This window comes from Cryptomeria japonica, chromosome 10, assembly GCF_030272615.1.
Source record: "Cryptomeria japonica chromosome 10, Sugi_1.0, whole genome shotgun sequence".
NCBI classification, from domain to species: Eukaryota; Viridiplantae; Streptophyta; class Pinopsida; order Cupressales; family Cupressaceae; genus Cryptomeria; species Cryptomeria japonica.
In genome coordinates, this window is record NC_081414.1 from 37,376,857 (window position 1) to 37,396,378 (window position 19,522).

At 36.7% G+C, this 19,522-nt stretch overlaps 1 protein-coding gene across 1 annotated transcript; it reads left to right on the plus strand.

The window, feature by feature from the left end:
* The first annotated feature begins 4,552 nt into the window (after positions 1-4,552).
* LOC131062833 (probable disease resistance protein At1g61300) lies at positions 4,553-7,752 on the plus strand. Its single transcript, XM_057996576.2, has one exon. The coding sequence runs from the start codon at positions 4,719-4,721 to the stop codon at positions 7,659-7,661; it is 2,943 nt and encodes a 980-aa protein (XP_057852559.2). The 5' UTR covers positions 4,553-4,718; the 3' UTR covers positions 7,662-7,752.
* The last annotated feature ends 11,770 nt before the right edge of the window (positions 7,753-19,522 follow it).

Below are 19,522 nucleotides of genomic sequence, written 5' to 3' on the forward strand. Positions count from 1 at the left end.
TGACCGGAAGAGCACAACCGGTGGTGCATTCTTTCTCGGTGGTAGACTAGTCTCATGGATGAGTAAAAAGCAGAGTTGTATCTCTCAGTCTACAGCAGAAGCGGGGTATGTTGCAGCTTTTATGAACTGCACCTAGACTATTTGGATGAAGCATGTATTGAATGGCTTCAAAGTTCCTGTATCTGACCCAGTAAGTATATTTTGTGACAATACAAGTGTAATTAACATTTCCAAGAATCCAGTTTTACATGCTAGAACCAAGCACTTTGAACTCAAGTATCATTTCTTGAGGGAAAAGGTTCAGAACAAAGAGGTGCTATTGGAACATGTTTCCACTACGGAGCAGTTAGCAGACATATTCACCAAGCCTCTACCGAAGGCTACCTTTACCTATCTGAGAGGTGAATTAGGGGTGCTACCCCTTCAAGAGGTAATCTAAAAGGTTTATGCTCCACATCAGTCAGATCTTACTTTGCCTATCTTTTCAGGGTTGATGTGTTGAAGGATGCTACTCCTTAAGGGGAGCAGCATAGTGGAACAAGGAAGCTTGCGCCTCCACTTTGGCATTGTTGTCAAAGTCAGAGAATATGTGAAGTGGAAAAGATATCTGCAATATTAAGGAGAAAATGTGATGCAGAAAGAGAGATATCTTTGTATATTGCCATCAATGCCAAAGGGGGAGATTGTTGGCATATGTGCAGAATATGTTGACATGATGATATTGTGTTGTCATTGATGTCAATATGCTAAAAGAGAGAACCGGTAATAGGATGAAGAGTGAACAGGTTTATTGAAGTTAAGCAACTGGCAAAGTGAACCGGTATAATGATGAGAACCGGTATATGTGCAAAAGGTGAAGCGATACGTTTGTCCCAGTGAACCGGTATATGGAATGTTTTCTATCAAGGATTAATATGGTATGACTACCAGTTAGCAATCTCAGCTTCAAGGTTTCCGGTTGAAGCTTCGAGGTTTCTGGTTGAAGCTTCGGTGTTTCCGATTGAAGTGTTTTGAGCCTGTATGATTCAACCGATGGCATTGTGTGATGAGTTAGCATTGTACTGGAGATCATGTCGTGTTGCCACGTCAGCCTCGTGCACGTGAAGGATCCTGCATGAAGGAGATTGATCCTATCTACCTCGGGAATGTACGAAGTCTATGCAAACGGTGGAGAACGCATGATGGGTTATCACCTCCAAGAAGCGGTGAAGAACGGACGATGGAGAATATCTTGAGATCTGTTCAAGACCATTGTATTCAAATGCAAAGTGTTCAATGGTCAGGATTGAACCGACTGAATTTCTCAACCTAAATGTTTAGGGTTTAGGGTTTATGTTACAGACCTATCTGTTTCCTATAAGGTCGATGTTGTGTTTCATGTTGAAGTTGTTGGCAAATGTTGTGTGTGTATCTAAGTGCAAAGATATGCGATTCTTGCCAGACCAAATGAGAGGGTTGATACCTGCAAAGTGTGTATGCAAAAGAAAGGAACTAAAGCAGATCTGCATTGGCATTGAAGTGCTATTACCAGATCATTGTAATACCTGTTGATCTCTAGCCACTTCAACAGTTGGAAAATCCCTTAACAGGGTAGCTTTAACCAACTTGTTGTAAATCCTTTAACAGGGTGACTCAAAGCCATTGGATTCATGAAATCCTCTAACAAGGTAACCTCTAACAGGATTTAACCCTTAACTGGGTATTCTAGCCATCCCTTAATCGAATGATCCCTAACAGGATCGGTTCTTAACAGAACCTATTGTAACAGTCTTTAACCAGACAAGGCTCCTAACAAAGCGGACTTCTAAAGAGTTCAAAAACAGCTTGTGGGTATTCATCCCCACCGTGGTTTTTCCCAGTTGTGTTTCCACGTGAAAAATATGTGTGTCATGTGTGATGTCCTTTTCATGTGATGCGTTGTTGTTTTTTGTCAAGCGGTGAATCATGTTGATCTAGCATGTTATTATATTTTTGATGACAGATTACTTGTTTATGCACAAGGATAATGTGGAAATAAGGGTGCAGGTTGTGTGGTAAGATAAGTATTTCCGGTTTATATCTTTCACAATCTTATTGTGTTTAACCGGTAGTAATTTGGTTTATGACCAGTGTTAGTGATTGCCAATCAAGTTCACTGTTTACAGTCAAACTGGAGATCATGTCGTGTTGCCACGTCAGCCTCGTGCACGTGAAGGATCCTGCATGAAGGAGATTGATCCTATCTACCTCGGGAATGTACGAAGTCTATGCAAACGGTGGAGAACGCATGATGGGTTATCACCTCCAAGAAGCGGTGAAGAACGGACGATGGAGAATATCTTGAGATCTGTTCAAGACCATTGTATTCAAATGCAAAGTGTTCAATGGTCAGGATTGAACCGACTGAATTTCTCAACCTAAATGTTTAGGGTTTAGGGTTTATGTTACAGACCTATCTGTTTCCTATAAGGTCGATGTTGTGTTTCATGTTGAAGTTGTTGGCAAATGTTGTGTGTGTATCTAAGTGCAAAGATATGCGATTCTTGCCAGACCAAATGAGAGGGTTGATACCTGCAAAGTGTGTATGCAAAAGAAAGGAACTAAAGCAGATCTGCATTGGCATTGAAGTGCTATTACCAGATCATTGTAATACCTGTTGATCTCTAGCCACTTCAACAGTTGGAAAATCCCTTAACAGGGTAGCTTTAACCAACTTGTTGTAAATCCTTTAACAGGGTGACTCAAAGCCATTGGATTCATGAAATCCTCTAACAAGGTAACCTCTAACAAGATTTAACCCTTAACTGGGTATTCTAGCCATCCCTTAATCGAATGATCCCTAACAGGATCGGTTCTTAACAGAACCTATTGTAACAGTCTTTAACCAGACAAGGCTCCTAACAAAGCGGACTTCTAAAGAGTTCAAAAACAGCTTGTGGGTATTCATCCCCACCGTGGTTTTTCCCAGTTGTGTTTCCACGTGAAAAATATGTGTGTCATGTGTGATGTCCTTTTCATGTGATGCGTTGTTGTTTTTTGTCAAGCGGTGAATCATGTTGATCTAGCATGTTATTATATTTTTGATGACAGATTACTTGTTTATGCACAAGGATAATGTGGAAATAAGGGTGCAGGTTGTGTGGTAAGATAAGTATTTCCGGTTTATATCTTTCACAATCTTATTGTGTTTAACCGGTAGTAATTTGGTTTATGACCAGTGTTAGTGATTGCCAATCAAGTTCACTGTTTACAGTCAAACCGGTTCAAGAAAATGTTTTATATATGTACTGATTAAACCCCCCCCCCCCCCCCCCCGCCCCCCTCAGTACCGGTTTGGTACTCACTGTTCATCATTGTATTATCACATCATTATATTACCATTTTCATAATCAATTCACTCATTTGCTACCTTGTGTTGTCCATTTTATTAGAGAATTACAAAGAAATCCAATTTCATCCAATTTGGAACAAATCAACACATTGCTAGGGGTATAAATGTGCTTATTATTCCTTGTTTAATTTTTTAATTTCTTACAATCCATTATGTGATCTATCATTAGTGTGATTCATTTTTTTAGGTTTCAGGTTGTTATTTGCTACTAACTCGTTACAACTAACTCAAATAGTGTGTCCACACAAAGGACTCAAGACAAAAAATGCTAGTGAATTCTACTATAAGGAGTTTGCATATTTTATTAAGGTTATTATAATTTCAAAGAAACAATAATCCATTACACATTGCAACAAAATGGAGTATCTAAAAGGTTTGATAGTCACTTTTTTAATCAAGTGAGAGAAATGTTGAGTAGTGTAAGTCTACAACATGAGTTCTAGGATAAGGAAAGAAGTACCACATGCTACTCAAATAATAGGTCTCCTACTTAAATTATACTCAAGAACAAGATGCCATATAAAATGTGGATTGGTGAAAACCATTTGTTACACATTGTGAGTATTTGGTTGTGAATCATATGCTTACATGCCTAAGGAAATATGGTCCTTAAAATCTTCTCCAAATGACCATAATTATATACAATAGTAGCTTCAATATGACATGGAAAAACATTTTTAAAAATTAAGGAAAAATAGACCAAATTGAGAGACATGTGCACTTCACAAGTTGATCCGTTGTGTTGAAAATTACCTTAATTCTTGTACTTTGAACTCCAATATCATGCTTTGACACCTCTTGTAACAAAATAACAAGAGAAGGATATATTTAAAAGTATGTTATAAATACTTAATAACTAAGAAAATAAGTTACCTTGAAAGTATGTGTAATATCTTTGGAGTGTGTGCTAAGGAAAGAAGATTCTTGTCGAATGAAGTCTCTATGAAATTATATATATGTGTGTACACTAAGGAAAGAAGATTCTTGTCAAATGAAGTCTCTCTCGACAAGAATCTTCTTTCCTTAACATACACTCCAAAGATATTACAAAGTTTATAAGTTTATATATATCACTTATAATATCACTTATAATATATATAAACTTTGTAATATCTTTGGAGTGTATGCTAAGGTTGGAAGATTCTTGTCGATTAAGGTCTCTATGAAATTATAAATTAATAGCAGGTCATATCAAATACTAAGACAGGGTTTGTTTTTCAGACAAGTCAGCAGATTAGCTTGCTTCTCTGACCACAGATCTAGCTGCTATTTTGTTTATATTTCTCCTGTTTTTTTGTGAGAAGCTCATTTTAATTAGAATATCAATTTTTACTTCAGGTGCCCCGAAATGGTCGATCCTGGCTTCATCCCTGGATTTATTGGCTACGCCATTCAATTGGCTGGAGATGAGATAATTCATCACATCAACGTTGCCGTCCGATGCAAGAAAGAGTTGGATGCCCTCAAAGATCTGCTTCCACGAATAACAGAAATGAATATGGAATTGCAGGAGTATCAAAAGGCTCTGAACTCTGGCAAAGTGAGTACATCCTCTCATCGTTTGCCCTCCATGGTCAACAGCTGGTTGAACAAATTGAGTGATCTTCTGGAGGAAGCATCTGATTTGGCACAGCGCTGCACTGTACCCTCATACTTTCATCCCATTTCTCGCTACACAATGAGCAGAAAGATCACGCAACTCACTGCAAATGTGCAAAAGCATGTAGAAAAGGATGTAGCCACTGTTGCTTTCCTCCACCAGCTTCACCAAGATGTGGCTTACCGTGAAGGATTTGAACAGATCAGACAGAGATTCGATTCTCTCAAGCGAAATGCTGGACTTACCAGCACATCTGGAGATCTCTTTTCATCCACTTCTTCGGCCACTGCCAACACGAGGTATATTGAGGAGGCACTCATTGTTGGACAAGATTCTGCATCAAACACACTTGTTGAGCTGATTCAGTCACAACAGCACAAAAGTGTGTCTCGTTTCGGCCTAGTTGGGAAGGGTGGGGCTGGTAAGACTCTATTACTCAAACGAGTCTTCAACAGTAACCAGGTACAGAGTCTCTTTTGCAATGACTTGATGCTTTGGCTTACTATTTCACAAACTCCATCTTTCAATTCTCTTAGAAACGAGCTTGTCAAACAAATAGCTCTTAAAGTAAATGAAAGATTGCAGAGTAGAGAGGAAGACCATGTGAAAACTTGGTTGAATCAAAGCATGGCAAAATACAAATTCGCCCTGTTTTTAGATGATGTTTGGGAAACAAATGTAATATCATTGTTAGAGGAGCTTTGTGTGCCTCATTCTCCATGCCACAAGTCCAACATCATCATTGCCACTTCCAGAAGTAATAGTGTGCTCTTGCAATTGGCTGTTCCACCTCCATCGATCATCCAAATGCAAGATTTGAATGAGGATGACAGCTGGAGATTGTTTTCTTCCCACGCTTTTCCACACAGTGATGGGGTTTTACCCCTGAGCATTGACCAAGAAACAGCGAGGCATGTCTGCAACAAATGCGGGGGCCTTCCATTAGCCCTCAAAGTAATTGGGAAGGCAATGGTGGGAATCACCCAATCAAATGAATGGGAATTTGCACTTCAGAAGTTGCAGAAGGATGTTACAGGCTCGCTTTATAGCAGGTTGAGATTAAGCTACGATGCCTTGGCCAACGTGGCCGATTATGGCATCTCCTTGCAGTTGTGCTTCCTCTGCCTCGCTGTTTTCAAGGAAGACGAAGTCATCTATTATTCAACCGCCACAAAGTACTGGATTGGAGAAGGGTTGCTTGCCGGGCCAGATCCTCATCAAATTGGAAAGAGATACGTCAATTTGTTAGCCGACCGTTGTCTTATTGAACCGCTCTTGAAGGATCACGATGGAGGTGTGCTCATTTTCAGGGTGCATGATGTTTTGCACGATTTAGCCCATCAAATTGCTGAGAAAGAAGAGAAATGCTTCTTTCGGACAGGTAGAGATTTACGAGAGTTTCCAGATAATGACTGGTCGGCATACATGAGAATTTCCTTGAGGAACGGTAGTTTGACTAGAGTTCCTAAGGCATTTCGAGCTCCCCATATCCGTTCCTTGCTACTTAATGGCAATCCTTCTTTACCAGAAATTCCAAAAGAAGTGATCGGGAGTATGACCACTCTCAGGGTCTTGGATTTGTCGCGGACTGCTCTCCTCTCGCTGCCAAAAAACATGGGATGTTTGAAGCATTTAGTTTGCCTCAGGTTACGCTCTGTGCCAATCCAAACACTGCCCAACTCTATCGCTGCTCTCAGAATGCTTCAAATACTAGATCTTTCTAAATCTAAAATTAGACAACTCCCATCGAGCATTTCTAGACTGACTTCCTTACAAGTTCTGCACGTTGGTTCTTGTGAACATCTGCTGTCCATGCCTTGTGGGATCTCACGTCTTAAATCTCTTCAATACTTGAATGTATATGGTAGTCCAAATGCATGGGCAAAGATAGGATGGAATAGCTGCACAAGAGATCTGCTTTCAATTAATGATTTGGGCGCCCTAAAACAACTTACAAAGTTGAGTCTTGCAAATTATGGTAAAATAATTCGGGAAGGAATTTTGGGAAAGATGGAGCAGATGAAGTATCTAACTCTAGATCTCACAAATATGGAAAGCCTCCCCCAAGACATGACTGCCATGTCGAAATTGAGGAAATTCTCTCTAACATGCCCTCAATTACGCCGAATAGAATTTTCATTTTCTGGGTTTCATGACCTGAGCTACGTTAATTTGTTCAACTGTAACATGTTGGAAGAAGTACCTGATTTACACAAACTTCCTAGTTTAAAGCACCTCAAAATTATTGAGTGCCCCAGCATTGGGAAGTTTCCAGAGGAATTTGGCAAGGGGGGAGCATTTCCTAAGCTGGAGGAATTTTCTATAGTGGAGTTGGAGAAGCTACAGCAGATGCCAATGGTGGAAGACGGGTCACTGCCTTCACTGAAAACATTGACAATAATGAAGTGTGAAGCATTGCAGATTTTGCCAGAGTGTTATTGGAATTTGAAGAGCGTAGAAAAGATAAGAGTATACGGCTGCTCAAAAGTTTTAACTGCAATGCAAGATAACTTTATTGTGACAAACACCAAAGTACAACTAGTAAGACTATCGGCCACAGACACTCAGGTATTCCGAGAGCGCTTTGATTGGATGGTAAGAGGAAATGAATATTTTCTTTACGGTGAATTTTGGCGTAACGAGCTCTTTCAGTTTTTGCACGAAACTTATCACTTCAAAATAAAATTGTGAATACTTGATTCGGTCTGTTTCGTTCTGTTTTTTAAATTTTTTTGTTTTTAAAAGTAATTTAAAAGGTTTTTTAAGAAGTACTTTCAAGATATATGTTTAGCATCAAGTTCCTGCCGATGTTGTGTTGTGATTGGTTGTAATTTAGAGTCTGTGGATGAATGCCTGAAAAGATTGAACAAAGTTTTATAGAAACTTTTAGATGCACGAAATCTATGATGATTAGTTTGATTAAAAATGTTGCATCAGTTATGAGTGATAGTTTGATTAAAAATGTTGCATCAGTTATGAGTGATTTCTATTGTTTGACCCTTGTAGCTACACAATCATTTAAGTTTGTTGTGAATGTTTGAGCACAAGAACATTAATGTCTGATTAGTGTAAAAGATAACATGTGGTGTATGTGTATTGATATCTGGAAATCTGGATACTTTCTCATTCTTAATAGTTATTGAAATTATTTTCCTTAACATGCGATTGCACTCTCTTTTTTACAATTATTGGTAAAAAAAAAAATTATAAACACGTTCTGTTTAAGTAAAACTTATCTAGATCTACAGTTTTCACTCTTTCCAATTTTAATAAATGACACAAACTGTTAATGCCAACTTACTGACGTATCTGGCCTTGATTCAAGAATCTCTAGATTTTTATAGTGGTATGGTGCAGTCAGAGAAGCCTTATGGAGAAGAAGAGAACCGATTGATAATGTTGGAGAGAGAATACAGGCCTGCATTAACTCTAGGCCAATATTAATTAGTGTACAGAGATCAGTCACCCTAGAAAGTTGAATTGAATTCTTTAGATGCTTAGAGTTAGTCTCAATTAAGGAACTTAAAATAAGAAATAACCACTTCACATAGATTGAATTACTGTTCACAAACCTATTTGCACACTCCTTTCAATAAAAGAAAAGAACCTTGCGAAAGCTCAGCATGCTTGCCTTTTCACAAAAGTTAGATAACGAAGCTATGACATTCATATCAACTCCAGGGACATGAACTACACTTCTCATATGAAAAGTTGTTGCCTGAAATGACACCCACCAAAGGAAACTCAAGTGAGATGAATCAGGAGTAATATGAAAGGGAAATAACTCTAAGAAGTTGTAATGGTGTTCAGTTCCTATAACTATTGGGAACAGTCTGCACTTAGGATTGAGTCTCAAGAAGATCATATAGAATCCAACATTGGACATAATTTATGCTAGTTGGAAATTTTTGAAGCATATTTTACATAAATAATCTAACAATGATAAAAAAAATAATCAATGCAAGGAAGTTTGGACAGATTGTCTTAAAATTTTTGCTGAATTTTTACAGTTAGAGGATTTTATACACAATTTTTACTAACTGGACTATTGATTTGGTAAAAAGAGTACGAAAATAATGCCTATTTAGCAATGGAGGGCCACCAAACTTTGCTAAACAAACAAAAGAAAACAGTAACATGGCTGCAATGTACAGAGATAGACATCACTACAATGATTTTAAGTTTGTGTAATGTCAATGTTTGAGAGGACAAATGTTTAACCCCTAATGGGAATGTGCTGGATGATTAACAATTTAATAGTTACAATTACAGAATTGGGTATTTCTAAAAGGTAGGTGATAGTAGCACCTGTGTGACATTGTCGTATATAGCTTTAAACCTGTTTGACAAGATGTTGGCAGAAGACATAATTCCAGATGTGGCTAGATTCAATAAACCGATCCATAGTGTTTGCAAAATTGGTGGTGTGGCAGAGAGCAACACGCTTCTCATAAAAGTTTGGAACAGAGGAGTTATTCCTAAAGTGTTTACCTACAATATCTTGATTAGAGGCATATGCAAAGAAGGTAAGGTGCAAGATGCTGTTAATGTTTTGGATGAGATGGCATTGATGGAACTAGCCCTGATGCTGTCACTTACAATACATTGATAAGTGGTCTATGTAAGGCCAAAATGGTTCAGGAAGCGGAGAAACTTCTTCAGACGATGGTGAGAAAGGGTTGCATGCCTGATGATTTCACATACAATACATTGGTTGATGGGTTTTGCAAAGCAGGTATGGTGCAAAAGGCATCCGACCTTGGAGATGCAGTTTTCAAAGGCTTCATTCCAGATCAGATCACATACTCCACACTTGTGAATGGTTTTTGTGAGGATGGCAATTTGGAGAGAGCCATGGATCTCTTCAAGGAGGCAAGCAGCAAAGATTTAGTTCTAGATATTACCATATACAATTCCCTTGTCAAAGGATTATCTGAGAAAGAACTCATCCCAGAAGCTCTACAGCTTGTGAACAAAATGTTAGACGAGGGTTACAGCCTGGATATCTGGACATACAATATAATGATCAATGGCCTGTGCAAAACCAGTCAATCTTCTCGAAGAAGCTTTGAGGAATTGTTGCACTCCGGTTATCTTCACCTTCAATACCCTCATTTATGGATTCTTCAAGGTTTCTAAATTAGATGAAGCTCTAGAGATCTTTAATAGAATGCAAAGGTGTGAGTAACTCCTGACATAATTACATACAATACGTTATTGAATGGCCTCTGCAAAGGAAGAAAAATTGACGAAGTATTGCAAATATATAATGAAATGGTGGAAATGGTGGACAAAGTTTGCATAACAAATATCTATCACACAACATAATAATAGAGAGGTTTTGCAAGGGACGAAGGGTTAAGGAGGCAATTGAGCTATTTAAGAAGATTCTGGCTGAGGGTTGCACTCCAGATGTGGTCAGCTGCAGTACACCGATCCATGGACTTTGCATAAATGGGCACCTCAAGGAGGCGTTTAAACTTCTGCGAAGGATGAATTAATTAATATATTATTTTAAGTTTTACCCTAGAGGGTTTAAAAAGGTGGGGAATAAACACATGGTTCCAAGACAAATTAGTTAATTTTTGTACTGTTTACATGGATTGACTTTCTAGTCATTGTCCAATGAAGTTGCTTGTCATAACAAACCAGTTTACTAAATATGAGAGAAAGTATGCAGGCCCATATCATATCATATACCTAAATCATGTCTCCAGAGCATCTATAATTTTACCAAAATGAACTGTTGCCTAACCTGGCACCATCAAATGGTGTGTGATACCATGAAATTTTACCAAAGAAGTTTAACTCATAGCACTGCAAAATATAGTTGCTAAGATACTGCAGATTCAATGATAACAGAGAGAGTTGCCCCTCCTGAATAGATTAATAACAAGTAGACTGCATTATTGCATTATATTGTTACAAAAATAGTACTGAGTTACTAACCCGAGCAGTAAGATCGTTGAAAAGAGATGCAGGTGAATATAGCGCACTGACAGTAGTATTTGAAATAGCAAACCCTTTAGCTTTAGCTTTCTCACTAGGATTATTTCCTAGCTAAGTAGTAAAGCATCCTAGTAACTCTGCTTGATCTTTTCGCAAAAGGCATGTTTTTTTCACATACTGATACTAAATGCAATAGGATATTTGTATCAAGCGAACAAACCCACTTGGCTTTTGAATTTTTTTTTGTGCATTTAAAAACCCTCAATTACAAAGATAGGGAAGTCCCCTTGGGAACCAAGCAAAGGCGGCTGTACTATTTTGGAAAAGAGCCCAAGTAGAAATCTCTGAAGCAGAGGAAAACCTGAAGGTATTCAATATTTTTCGAACATTTCTCTTTTTATTTTCAATGCCCCTGCAGGGTAATTAAAAACCTAATAGAATTGAGTAGTATTGAGAAAAGAAGCATTTGGGTTGCGTGTAAAATAAACAAAGAATGTTCAGTGCGAGGAAACCAATAAATTTTGATAAGAATATTGAGTGAAAAGACTTATCATTAAATACTCTCTGCTAGACAAAAGGCAAGTGTTGCAGGCAGTCCGGATTTGGCTAGCCTAACTCCTCTGCACAATGTCGCTTCAAATCCAGAAATGGCTCTGAAATTTATCCAATCGTCTTTGTAAATTTCAACAGAAAGTGCCAAAAACTTTATAAATTCCATCAATATCTGTGCGAGAGCAATCTATCAATGGCGTTGAGCAACAGCAGTAAGGTTTTAGCACACAAGCTTAGTAATGGCCTCTGTGTCTCAAGAGGCCATGATCTTGAAGCGGTTGAAGAGAGATTGCTGTTCGTTGCATTTTAAAAATAATACTGCTCTAGCCTAGCAGAGTTTCGTAATATTTTTCCTGAAAACCTTGTCTATTTTTCTCAAACAACGAAAGTGGCAGGAAATTATTTTAAGTGCAAGAGCCGTGTATGTCTCTGCAGCAGCAAAACCAGCTGCAGCTTCAAATGATGAAATTACAATCTGCAGCTGATTGTACTATTCTCTGTACCTTCCATCCATGTGGTTATTAGAAAGAAAACAAGTCATTAGTATTCACATTTGTCTTAAATTCTCTTAGAATAGATAAACATCATCAGCTGTTATAAAATTTCCAAAGAAATTGTTGTAACCACAATAACTAAGCAAATAACACTGAAAAACTCCAAGTGGATGTGACTAGGGGAAAGGATTTATACCAGCACATGAATGACCCTGATTAATAGTCTACTTGCAGGAGGTCTCAAAAAAGGGAATCAACTTGTGATGTCAGAAAATATAGGCTGCTAGTATTGCATTGCTATGTACCTTTAAGCCATAGAAATTTAGAATACAGCCTCGTAAGCATTACCCAAAGATCCTCGTTCAAACCTTGTGGCCCAAAGATTTTAGTGGGACAATGCGAATTCACCCTAATTTTAAATGTTTTGATATGAAATGTAGGATGTAAAGAAATTTTCCAATAGAAAGTAAATCTTATAAAATAATTAAATGGTGCTATTTGTCTATTGTGAGTTGAACCCGGCTGGGCTTAACCAGCACACTCTAAGCGTTGACTGCTTAGAGTAGCTGGTGTGGGCCCACTCAACCTTCCGTTCCGTTCAGATTTCTGGTGGTCCTCTCCGCACTGGCTTTTCTCTGACTCTCGGCACTGACCGTCACTGCTACGGTTAAGTTTGAGTTCAAATTTGAATCTCTCCCGCCCAATCCAATAAAAGTACTTCTACCCGCCCATTTTGAACTCTAACCTATACAGTGAACATTACATCATCGGGAGCATGGACTACCTTCGCTCACGACATAGCCATTCGTCTGCAGCCGCAATGAGGTTCAGCGAAAAGCAGAAATTTAGGTATGGAGGTGTAGGCGATGTGTGCAAACAGCTGCTGGTGAGCTTTTGAAGTGGGAACAGCGTGTGCTGGGCGCCCAACAGATTTTTTCCGAGTCTGATTATTTGGAAACAATGTTTTGGAAGTTGTCTTGCCGTTAGCATTGGCATTCAACCAGTTCCTACTCCGTCACAAGGACGATCTTGGGCTCTATTCGCCAGTTTGTGTGATAATATAAACATAATTTGATGCAGTGCACGAACTTGGACAATCCTTCTCCACGTCTGTCAATAATCGTTGTATTGCGTATCTCTATTATGTCTTATGAGTAACATTATATTTCTGGGCCTTTCGTACTTGTACAGGTTTATGCGATGTTGGGTTGGTGTGATATATGATTTTAAAATCAAATACTCACGATTTTCGAATGATAGGAGATTTGATTTGGGGTTTTACCAGAAATCAAGCGAACCTGGCGAATATTTTCCTCCACACTTTTCATTTTCTCGCTCAAACGAGGTTGTTTGTTCAGTGGAAGTTCGCACACTGAATTTTCATTGGTTCTTTTTTTACGAGATGAGATTGAAATTTCATGGTTTTTTTTCAGTGTTTTCATTCAGTTCTATATTTTTTTCATTTAGGTTGGCAAAAAAGCACTTCTTTTTTTCAAATTACTCGTGATTTTCTTTTGGGTTTGTCTAAAGGAAATGTTTAGATTTTTATGTAATGATTTCTTTCGTGTTAGGGGAAGCGTACCAGTAGTGGACATAGCTAACTTCGCACATCTAGAACTCTCAATTCTTACATCGGATTTCGATTTATTTTTTTTGTTGTCTCCATATACGACTTAACTACTTATAACTAAGGATCTGGCTTCTGGATAGTAACAATGCACGCTATGGAAATCATTATATGCTGAAAGATTGGTCATTTAAAAGTGTCGTCCCATACATAAACACCTTTGCACCAGAAGTAGATAACTCAAAATTTGCAATAGTAGTGGACAAATGCCCCAATAGTAGATCACCTTTTTTGACCTTTTTTTACTATAATTAGCCCATTGTGCACCACTATTGGTACATGTGATATTCATTAATGAACTTCCCATTATCAATTGTTTGGGCTCCTTTGCAATCTAGTACCAGGGGGTTGGGTTGACAAAAAGGTGTCCACTATTGGAACTATGTCCACTACTGGTACCCTTCCCCTAGCTCCATCCATTTCTTGAATCCATCATTGTTTGAGAGAAATCCTTAAATTTATTCATTTCTCGATCAATTAGCCACGCACACTACTAGAATTATATATAAAAAAATGATAAATAATTCGTGCTTGTGTTAGACCCGGTTCATAACTTGATCCTTCATATACCTGTTCCAATCTTCTTGTACTAATTATCTATAAACTCTAATTTAAAATTAGGAAATCACTTAACAAACTTAATACCCTCCTACTTGCTTTTGTAAATAATTTTTTTTATACTATTAAGAAAAATAATTACTACTCTTTATTAAACTTAGTCAATCAATAAACAACTTACAATATGTAGATTTTATCCTTTAAAATATCCCATATGAAGGAAAATAAACTTTTGGTAGTGATAAAGTATTTTACTACCTTTCTTTTCTTGTTTCCAAAGAGATTATTATAGTAACTAGGAAATCTTACCTTCTACATATTTCTCTTACAAGAACATAACATACAACAATCCCATCTTTTCATCTATTTATGATTGAACGTTCATTTTATTAAATCTCGTACATAACATTCGATATTAGTGTCATCTTTTAAAGATATTAAGTTTTTACATTAAATAAAAATTCATCTCTAATAAATTAATTGTAAGTCGTTCAATTTTATATAATAGTAAGGCATAACAAAGTCTTTATTGTGATTAGTTCCAATTTCAATTATTTTATCAGCTTCTAACACTAAACAAAATTGATTGTTAAAAATTTATGATTTGAAAATAATAATTATCACATATTTCTAAGTATTTTATAAGTGTAGTGTTAAAATTAGTACATTTAATTTAATTTACCTCAATGGAATGTCTTTATTGGTAATACAAATTTGATAAAACAACATGATTAAAATAGAATTGGCTCACAATTGGACTTTTATTTATCTTTGTTTCATGCTTGCTACACTAATAATTTATACACTCCACTTTAAAATTTATAAATCATTTAGAATACCTAATACACCCCCACTTGCTTTGGAAACAAAAATTTCAAATTATAAAGAGAAATAATTACTATGCACTAAAATTAACCAAACATGAAACAACTAACATGTGGATTTTATCCTTTAAAATATCTAATGTGGAGGTTAAACAACATATGGTAGTAGTAAAGCTCTTTACTACCATTCGTTATTTATTTTCCAAGAGATTATTACAATAAGTAGGTAGCCTCGCCTACTACATATTTATCCTACAAGAACAAAATAGATAATAATCTCCAACTTATTCAACTATTATTTAAGTGGTCATATCCAAGGTTCCAATACTTGTATATCCTGGATTGTGTTTGTGTTAACATGGTTGTGGAAACTAGCACATATGCATTATGGTTAACTCTAGTACACTTGTGCTATCATTTTATCAACTACTATATCATGTATGGTTAATATAATTTGGACCACTATTAAACATTTATTTGTGTATCTAAAACTTAATCTTTATCCCCAATTATTCCAACTTTTTATTTCATGTATTTTTTTATCCTTTTGCATAAAATTTATACACATTTATTCCACATCACAAGAATACCAATATGTCCTCTAAAATCATTTTTTATGGTTGAAATATTTATTAAAATCTTGTTCCTAATGAGCATAATAATGAAATTTGAAGTCCGTATCTTTAATTCCAAATCCAAACTTTCTTTTCCTATTTTATTTGATATTGTGAGTTGAACTTGCACACATTTCACACAACATGTTATCATATATGTTAGAACATGTTATGTTATTATATTATGGGCTTTTATGATGACACTTGTTATGTTATCGGGATTTGTTTTTATATTATTTGGACTTGTTATTATGTCATTTCCTTGTTATTATTTTATCCGGACTTGTTATTATGTTATCAAGACTTGCTATGTTATTTGGACTTGGACTTGATATTATGTCATTTCCTTGTTACTATGATATCAGGACTTGTTATGTGATTATATATATCATCAGTTGTTATGTGATTTGGTGCCCTCTAGTATAAATTTTCACACTTTACTTGTACAAGACATTTGTGTGTCATGCTATCATTCTAGGCTCACACATGCATCCTAGGTAGAAAATAATCATACAAAAAATTTTAACACATGCACATGATATGACATTCTAAAACTATTAAAGACAAAGATTATATGACATGCACATATTCTCCAATATCATATTCCATTCTAGAGGCTCGCACATGCACATGATATGACATTATTAAAGATCAAAGATAGAACTACTAATTATGAAAAGACATTGTAATCTTAACTAGAAGCATAGGTTGATGAAAAATATAATAGTTATGAAATTTTATAGAAATAAAATAAAATAAAATTAACTATGAGTAGACAAAAAATTTAACCTAGAACAATGTGATAGGTAGTTTTAAATCTTGCATGTTCACATAAAGCTCATCAAATTTGTATAATAAAATAATAGAACAAACAATGCAATATAAAATCTAAACTTATTAAAAGAGATGAGAATGATAATTGAAAATGTGATAGATAAGGAATACTGAACTATTTTAATAATTACTATTGATTTCTCCCTTTGGGTCAAATGATATGTTATGACTAGTGTGATAGTCTAGATCTAATATTGAAATGCTATACATATGGAAAATAAAACCTAAGAAAGATGTTTGTGATATTTGAGATGAATACATGTGCATATAGTCTTGTCCACTTGACGTGGTTACATGATCTGATTAGGATCTATGACAATTACAGACAAATGCTTAACAATATTACAAAAGTTAATTCAAAGCTTTAATCTGAGCGAATTAACATAATAATGCTTAAATGAACAAAGCATAATAAAGGTAATGAACTGAAAGAAAAAGAGTAGAAAGATAGAAGACAAAACACAATTGATAACGGAGTTCGTCCGCGGATCAGACTACATCTCTGGGTCCTGCTCCAATAGGGGGACCGATCCGATTAGCTCCAAAATCAATTACAAGTGTTACAAGATATTCCCTTCAAGCACAATGGCAACATTATTCTCCAATGTGCAGGAATAATGAACAAATCTTCAAGCTCATAATCTCCTTCTCATCACCTGGATGATTTTCAAAGGCCTAATACCCCCTTTTATACATAAAATTAGCCATAATTAGGCTAAAACCACCAAAACCAAAAAATAATTCCGTAGATATCCTCTTTCCATTTTATGGTTTGGATTTTACTCCATTATTAGGGGTTTGTTTTTAACAAATAACCTTATTTAAATAAGGTTAGCGGTTTAAAGTAATGTTCAAATATAAAACATGCCAATATAATATCTAAAGCTATACATAGCACAACGGCCGCCCGAAATTTTTTGGAGGCCGGTGGTCAAGGGTTCAAACCCCACCGTCTTCTTTTTAAGTAAAAGGTGATTCAGATAAAGATTAAAATAAAACTGCTGCCTATAATTAGCTTGTGCAAGTTGAGGTTTAGCGGTGAAGATGGAGAATTAGTTTCAAGTTGTTATGGGTTCGAATCTCTCCACCCATTATCCAACTTTTTTAATAAAATAACATGCAAACTGCCACGTTAGCATGATGACATCATCAAAAGCACGCTCTTCCCTTCAACCTTCGAATTGCCATAACTTTCTCATACGGACTCCGTTTTTGACGAAACGAACAGCGTTGGAAAGCTTTCGACGAGCTCTTTAATTTGAAACCCATTGTTGATCACTTTTGGGATGATTATTTTTTACCTTTTGACTGCCTCCATACTTGGTTTGACCAAACTTTGACCGGCCATAACTCAGACGTATGGACTCCTTTTTTGCCTGTTCAAGTTGCATTGGATTCAGGATCTCAAGAACTTTACCATGATGCTGATTTTTGGAGCTTTGGAGATACTTCAATTTTTTGGTGAAAATATCCCCCGGATCAAGCCTCCCCACTGGAGAGCTTTCGGACCTTCGAAAGTTTGATTACTTGGAAATTAAGTGAGGGTAAAGTTCCCTCACTTTACCAATCTCCATCCATCTTGCCTTTCTTCGATGCATCCCCTTTAGTCCCACTCGGAGGTATTCAATTGGTCCTCTTCGTGATGTTCTGACATTCTTGTCAAGGATAACATCTTCCGACAACTCTGACATGTACTCTGGTGAGAGATCATCAACTAATGGAACCTGTATGTCAGTGTCTTCATCCAAGATCATTGGAGGTTCATACAACTTCAAATTCTCAACATTGACAACCGAGTAAATTTGCATGTATGGAGGAAGATTAAGGCGGAAGGCATTGGTACCGATCTTTTCCAAGATCTCAAAAGGACCATATCTGATTGGCTTCAACTTCCTTCCTTCACCTTTCATTCTTTCCTTGCTGATATGTAACCAAACACGGTCACCAACCTGAAAATGATGATCTATGCGATGCTTGTCATGGCGAGCCTTGTATTTTGCTTGGCTTTGTTCCAACTGTGCTTCTACTGCCTGATGGATTTCTTGGACCTTTTGGATGAACTTTAAAGCCCTTTCTGCATCATGGTGTCCATCTACAACATCGTCCTTTCCAAAAGCAAAGTCCATTGGTGTCTTTGGCAAGTAGCCGAAGCAAGTCTCAAAAGGAGACCTCTTTGTAGAAGAATGTGTTGCATGGTTGTAAGCATGTTGCACATAATGAAGATTCTCATCCCACAACTTAGGATGCTTGCTACAGTAACCTCTAAACAAATGAACAACTGTCCTGTTGACTACCTCTGTTTGTCCATTAGTCTGCGGATGGAAGGTTGTACTCTTCTTTAGCTTGGTGTCCATGAGTCCCCACAAAGATGACCAAAATTCCCCTAAGAATCGAGAATCTTGATCTGATACAATAGAAGTAGGTAACCCAAAATGAACCCATACAAATTGGAAGTACATATGAGCTGTCAGTTCAGCAGTGACCTGTTTCTTACATGGCATTAAAATACACATTTTGCTAAACCGATCAACAACAACATACAAATAATAATGACCCTTCCTAGACATAGGTAAACCCCCCACAAAGTCCATAGACACACTTTCCCATGGACGGGATGGTACAGGTAAAGGTGTGTACAAACCCAATTTCCTGTTACTTGGTTTACTGGTTGCACACATTACACATCCCTTTATATACATTGTAATAGTTTCCTGCATATGAGGCCAGTAACAATACTTCTACAATTGAACCAATGTTTTACTTACCCCGAAATGCCCTGCAATCAAAGAGGTATGTGCTTCTCGAATCACCTGTGCCTGTTCATCTTTAGGAACACATAGTTTACCCAAGTGGTACAACAAGTTATCCTGCACATAGTAATCTTTTTCTTCTACATGTTTACCTTGGATTAAAACTGCATATATATCCGTAAAGTTCTCATCATTAGCATATTGTTCCTGAAAACTTTCACGAACCATGGAACTATTTTTAAGGATTATCAAAGCATTCTTAATTGGAGGCCTAGAGAGCATATCTACTACTTTGTTATGGACACCTTTCTTATACTTAATTACCAAATGAAACTGTTGAAGAAAACCCA